Source organism: Sinocyclocheilus rhinocerous, unplaced genomic scaffold, assembly GCF_001515625.1.
Source record: "Sinocyclocheilus rhinocerous isolate Xijiao unplaced genomic scaffold, SAMN03320098_v1.1 scaffold1740, whole genome shotgun sequence".
Lineage (NCBI taxonomy): Eukaryota > Metazoa > Chordata > Actinopteri > Cypriniformes > Cyprinidae > Sinocyclocheilus > Sinocyclocheilus rhinocerous.
The window spans coordinates 1,238,829-1,244,964 of NW_015651446.1; the positions used below are offsets into that span (position 1 = coordinate 1,238,829).

The window sequence follows — 6,136 nt, forward strand, 5'->3', positions numbered from 1 at the left end:
AGATAGAATAGAAAAAAAATAGAGAAAGCTACTGTTAGAAGTCTTTTTTTTTTTTAAATAAAAAAGAAAACAAATAGATAAAATAGAATTAGAATAGAGAGTGCTAGAATTAGAGGGTCAAATAAAGATGGAAGAGATGTGTTTTTAGCCGCTTCTTGAAGATGGCTAAGGACTCACTCAGCTGCTCGGATTGAGTTAAATTTAAACTACTTTTTTAACGTTTCCAAACTTTCTAAATTAAAACTTACCATTGACAGAAACAGTCAGCTCTACTGCCTTTTCTTTTGCATTTAAATCTTTATTACAAGCAATCCTGCAGTTAAAGAACTTTGTTTTCCTACCTCCATGAGTGCATCTATTATTGTTTATCTAGAAGTGCTCTTTTTCTTTAAGCCTAGCCAAAAAGTCATATGTGTTGACTGTGAAACACAGTAGACTTACATTATGTGCATTTATGGTGTAATTGCTACATTTTTGTGTCAATTCAAGTTCATATTTACCGCAAACAATGCGCTGTCACTTTAACTCAGTGCTTGCAGAACAGCAATAGACTTGCGGAAACAATCTCTGCACTGCTGCAGACGCACCGCTCCTGGAACACACTGCCGGACCGCAACCGTGTGCAGTGTGAACACTTTATAAACCAGGTTTATATCCGAGAGTGCGCGTCCGGTTTTGTGCAAGAGCAAAGGAAATCCACGTGCGAGCAGGAAGATTCGCGCTCGCACATTTTATTAACCTACCTTCGCACTACAACAATGCACTCTCGACATTTGCCATTAAAATAACGCCCTATTTAATCCGTTAACATGAGCGCGAGACTGAGACGGTGCCGCTGCATGTCGTGCCAATCCTCTCACGGCAGGCATCAGCTTGAGATCGTTTTTTTTAGATCTGCCTTTTTGAGACCGCCGATCAATCATTCCAACGCGATTATCGGCCGATAGTGATCGGTAGCCGATCAATCGGAGCACCCCTAATATTTTGCAACAACGTCACCACAGGCACGTTTTTCAAATGAGGATGGGTTGGATTGTTGAGATACTCACAGCCATATAGACAGCAGCGTACACGCTGAGCGCCGCCTCTTTGGAAGGGAAGGTCTTGCGTGCACGCAGGATGTCGTTCTCGTTGCCGGTGCAGGCTTCCTGATGGCTGATGTAGCGAAGAGCTTGCTGGCAACCCAGAGCTGTATAGTTGGGCTTACACAGTGTCAGGAAATGAGGGGCCAGGTTCCCCGTTACCACCTGACCAGCGTTCACAAAGATGTCCGTGGTGAAAAGGCCGAACATGTATACACCTATGGAGAAGAAAACAGATCCAGATACCAATTACTACAAAAACATGAAAACAAAAACTTTCATTCTCTTATTTTTGTGAATTTACTATTACCATATATCTATCATAAACACTTCCTATATTTGATATTAAAATTCCCTGCCTTTATTTGACATTAAAAGTATGTAATCCCTTAAAGAGAATCCATCAACATGGGACTTAAAGTATGTATTTCACAAACGTGACCTGGAAAATTGGTTCAATTATTCAGCGGTCGCACTCAGCCGGTTTATGTGGGCTCGGTTAGCACAGCGCGTACCAGAACCGAAATTTCGTACTTAAGCACATTAAGAGGACTAATACGACTAAGCCTAGGTGATCTCCACAGTGGCACACATTTCGCCGCTGAGCTGTGAGGACGCATTAGAGGAGCTAATGTACTGAGCTGATGAGATAACCAAACCTCATAACTGAACCTCATAATTGAGTCTCTCATCGCCGCTCTGTAAACCAAACCATAATACCGCAAATAAAAGAGCTCAAACATTGGATGTGCATGTTATTGACAAACCAAATTCAATTATATTTGATTCCAATTCATTCACTATTATATATTATAGTACACATACCATTACATAAGTATATAGGAATTATTCCGTAATAATTTTCTTGTAATTATCAATGTTGAAAAGTTTTTGCTGCTTAACATTTTTGTGATACATATTTTCATGATTCTTTGATGAATAAGTTGAAAAGAAGAGCATTTATTTGAAAAAGACATCTTTCATAACATTATCATTGTTTTTAATCTCGATTGGATTATTGTAACTCTCTTTATTCTGGTCTTCCTCAATCTTCAGTGTCACGATTGCAAGCTGTTCAAAATGCTGCGGCAAGACTTTTGACTGGGTCAAAAAAGAGGGATCACATTTCTCCTGTCTTATCATCCCTTCATTTTTATTTAGTATCTTTCTTACCCCAAACTTTTGAATGGTAGAGTATATATGTTTAGCCCTATGAACACGCCCTCAATGTCAAAAATCTGAACAAAACTATGACTTTTTTTCAATATGGGTAACTGTTTTGTTGGCTCACCACTTGATGATCTTGAAGCAAAATGAGAACCACAGAGCTTGAGGAACCCAAAATCATGATGGACACATCAAAAATTTGTCTTCCTCTTCATAATATACCCCTGTGTTCTGAGGAGTTTTACAATGGTAGATATTAGCCGAGGAACAGGAAGTCACCATTGTTTCTGAAAGAGCTCAGTTTTTCTCCTTCACTCCTAAATGTCATGTTCTTTTTGTTTGGAACATCTTTTCAGCTCAACAGAATGACAGGCTTGACAAGGCTATTATTATAGCCATTCAAAGACTTGTGTCAACAATAAGTAATTTTCACAATTGTTGGCAGGCGTATTCAGACAACATTAACAAAGCCCCGTTTAACATGTTTCCCTCTGTAAATACAGTCACTCAGAGGAACGCCTTGCAGATTTTTTACGTGACGCAGAGCAAAACAAGTTTGGCAGATGGTTTGGAGGGAAAATATGGTCTAGTTTTATTAAGAGACTTGAGAATGCCAGTTGAAAAATAATGAAGTTTTTGCTTTAGGCTGGAAAAATATATATATATATATTTTTTACAAAACATGACTTAATTAAATGGCCTGAAACGAAAATTGTGACTGTTTTATGAAAAGACATTTTTAACTCCATTACCTTCATAATGATACATTCAGCCCGAGTTCAAATTGTTACAGAAAACATCAGATTTAACATTTCATTGATATAACTTGGAGGAAGAACAGGAGCTATTTAATGATGCTTTACTGGCACAAACACACTGCTTTGAAGTGTTTTCTGTTTTCATTCACAATCATTTATGATATCAAGAGTCAATGTGAACCAAGAGTTCTTTTCAGGCAGAGAGATGGGGAAATATTACAGAAAAAGCCTGCCTGAGCTAACCGAGAGTGCACCATGACCCACAGCCATTTTCTAAATTTAATCTCTCCCGAAGAACATCGCAGCGTGACTCATTATGCAAATAACACAAGCCAGTGACTCCAGGTCACAAAGCAACTGGTCTCATTCGATGCTTTTCAGCTGAGATGCATCATCAAACCTCAAACAAAACAGGAAGAAACATCATTCTTCAAAATTTTGATTTCAAGCAGCCGCCACAGACTGGAAATCTTCTAGGTGCTTTATCTTTTGAGTTTGAGGTTTGCAAGGACTAAAACTGTAAATCAGATAATAACAATCAGCACCCATAAAGAATTTTCTTAGTAAAATAATGTTAAAATGAACCATTTTAACATATATAGGATATAAATGGATGATTTGTCCTTTATATTTTTAATAACATTTTGTAGAAGCAATAAGGAAATGTGCTATATTGTGAATATATTTACATACACATAGTAATGTATTTCAAGTTTAATTTATTTGATTGTCAGGCTAATAATCCATGACGTTGCTGTTTCTTTATCTCACAAAAACACTAAAGCATTAGAGGGAGAAATTGAGTGAAAAGGGGAAAAAATTAAACTGCGAGAACGAAAGAGCAAGGAAGAGAGACAGACAAGACAGCACAGATTAAGTCTGGTCTTAAGTATGTGTGACGTGGCTGGAGAGGGTTTACCATCATGGTGTTGTAGAGCATGTGAGGTTACACAGCAAAAACACATGTAGATCATATAGAAGTACAGGTTGTGTTCCCAATATTGATGCACCAAAATTATTTATTTTTTTGCTGTTTCATCTGAATATTTTCTATTGCTGAAATTTTGGTGCATCACTAATTCTAAGAATCAATTTTTTTGTGTGCAACAAACTGCATTTTGACTAAACCTTAAAGGAACACTTCACCCATAAATGAAAATTGTGTCATTTACTTACCCACATGTATTTTCAAACCTACGTTACATTATTTAAACTTCATTTATTTTATTTATTACTTTATTTATAATTTAGAAAACGTATTCTGCTTTTTTCCATAAAATAAACATACTGTAAAGTGACCACAGCTGTTAAGCTCCAATAAGGTCAAAAAGTACAACAAAAGCAACAAAACAGTAGTCCATTTGTCTTATTTCAAGCATTCTGAAGCCAATTGAGTACATTCAAGTCATCCTTTTCATTACTATTATGAATAACATATTATATTTCAGTCTGTTCCTCAAACAACATTACTGTGTGGCTTCAGAATATAGAAATAGAGAGCACAAGTCATACTACTGTTCTTTTAAGGTGCTGTTTTATCCTATTAATTAATATCCTATTTTTTTTAATTTCTCCATTTGTGTTTTACAGAAGTCAGACACGAAGGTAAATGAGAGCAGCTCTTATTTGTGATTTTGATACTGAAATGTCCCTATTATAAAATAAAAGTGTTTCAAACACCTTCCTACACAGGTTTTTAACATAAAATACAAGGGTTTTTTACATTAGTGCACTTACCGTTGGTTGGTGCAACATCTCTTTCTGTTGAGAGGGACAAAACACATCCAAGTAATTCCCACAGTTTAACTATAATTTGAATGCCAGGGCTGCAAGCACAACGTTCCATAAAAAAGATCCATAAAATGAAGTGGAATAGCCGTGACATACCAAGAAAACGGAAATTCCTCCTCACTAATGGGTTGAGGTAACAGCAGTCCCCGGTCATGATGGTCTTCTCTCGACTGTCAAGATCTTTTGATGTGTACTGTATCAAGAACAACACCGTTTCTGTCACGGTTATCTGAAACAGAGCGGAACATCAGAAAATGTCAAACGTCTGAAATAAAATTAACTAATACATTTTCTGAAGAAAATGTGAGTGGTGCTTATTAGTGCAATAAGTTATTACTAGATGGTTTCTTAATGGCTCAAGTAATATAGCCCACAATCAAAATCATTTTCGATTTTATTGGTATATAACAGAGTACAGAACCCAAGAAGCTACGAGTGTGTGGAAAGCTACAACTAAAAACCCAATTTTTAGGGGGGGGGGGCAAAATAAAAGACTGAATGAAAAAAAATTTAAAACTGACAACAAGCCTGAAACAGAAGCAAGATATTGATTAGTCTCTGGCTGCATTGTTAAAGCCTGCCGGTCTTGCCTCTGCAAATGACTGTCATAATAAATGTATTATGTTTTATTGTGCTGATGCTCATTATGAGAATGGGCACTACTTCTATCCCATAAATCCAAATTAAAGTTCGTTCTGCCCTTATTTGCATCCATTAGTAGATGAAGTGTTGCAATATTGTGGTAGACAGAAGCCTTGCCTTGACTACAGGCCTTTTCACACTGCATACTTCATCTATAGCATTGAATAATTTGGTCAGTTAGATTGATATCATTGGTTAACATTATTCTTCATCGCCTACATAACCCTTGTTAGTGCATTATAAGAAAAAAAAATTCAGAGACAGATACAATTTTTTGATTTTAGTGAAAAACTATGAAAACAGTAACATTTATTCGAAGCAACAAAATCAAAATCATTATCTTTTAGTCTTCTTGTTCCTGGTCTTATTGTGAATGCTTCCTCTGTGTGTTATTTAAAAAAAAAAAAAAAGTGTTTTTGTAATTTTTCATCAAAATGTAATAACTTGCTCTGCCTGTGAAATGACTTTCCTTCTTCACTGATGTCACCAAGCCCTAGGGCTGGACGATATGGCCAAAATTGATATCACGATATATTTCTTAATTTCGGTCGATACGATATAATTCCGTTATCGATATGAACACTATTTATCTGAAATAGAAATCTTTTGTAACATTATAAATGCCTTTATCATCACTTTTGATCAATTTTAAGCATCCTTGCTAAATAAAAGTATAATTTCTATAATTTCTTTCCC

The 6,136-nt window shown here is 36.1% G+C and overlaps 1 protein-coding gene across 6 annotated transcripts in view; it reads right to left on the reverse strand.

The window, feature by feature from the left end:
* The window catches only part of LOC107712819 (phospholipid phosphatase-related protein type 5-like), a 70,533-nt gene that overhangs the window by 29,685 nt on the left and 34,712 nt on the right, over positions 1–6,136 (reverse strand). For 4 of the 6 annotated variants that reach the window (XM_016518165.1, XM_016518166.1, XM_016518162.1 and 1 more), the window contains 2 exons: positions 4,895–5,027; positions 1,050–1,300 (listed from right to left, as the gene is read on the reverse strand). In XM_016518165.1, the coding sequence (XP_016373651.1) occupies positions 1,050–1,300; positions 4,895–5,027 (384 nt within the window). Of the gene's footprint in view, positions 1–1,049; positions 1,301–4,744; positions 4,769–4,894; positions 5,028–6,136 lie in introns of all 6 variants that reach the window. The other 2 variants (XM_016518164.1, XM_016518161.1) reach the window with 1 other exon arrangement.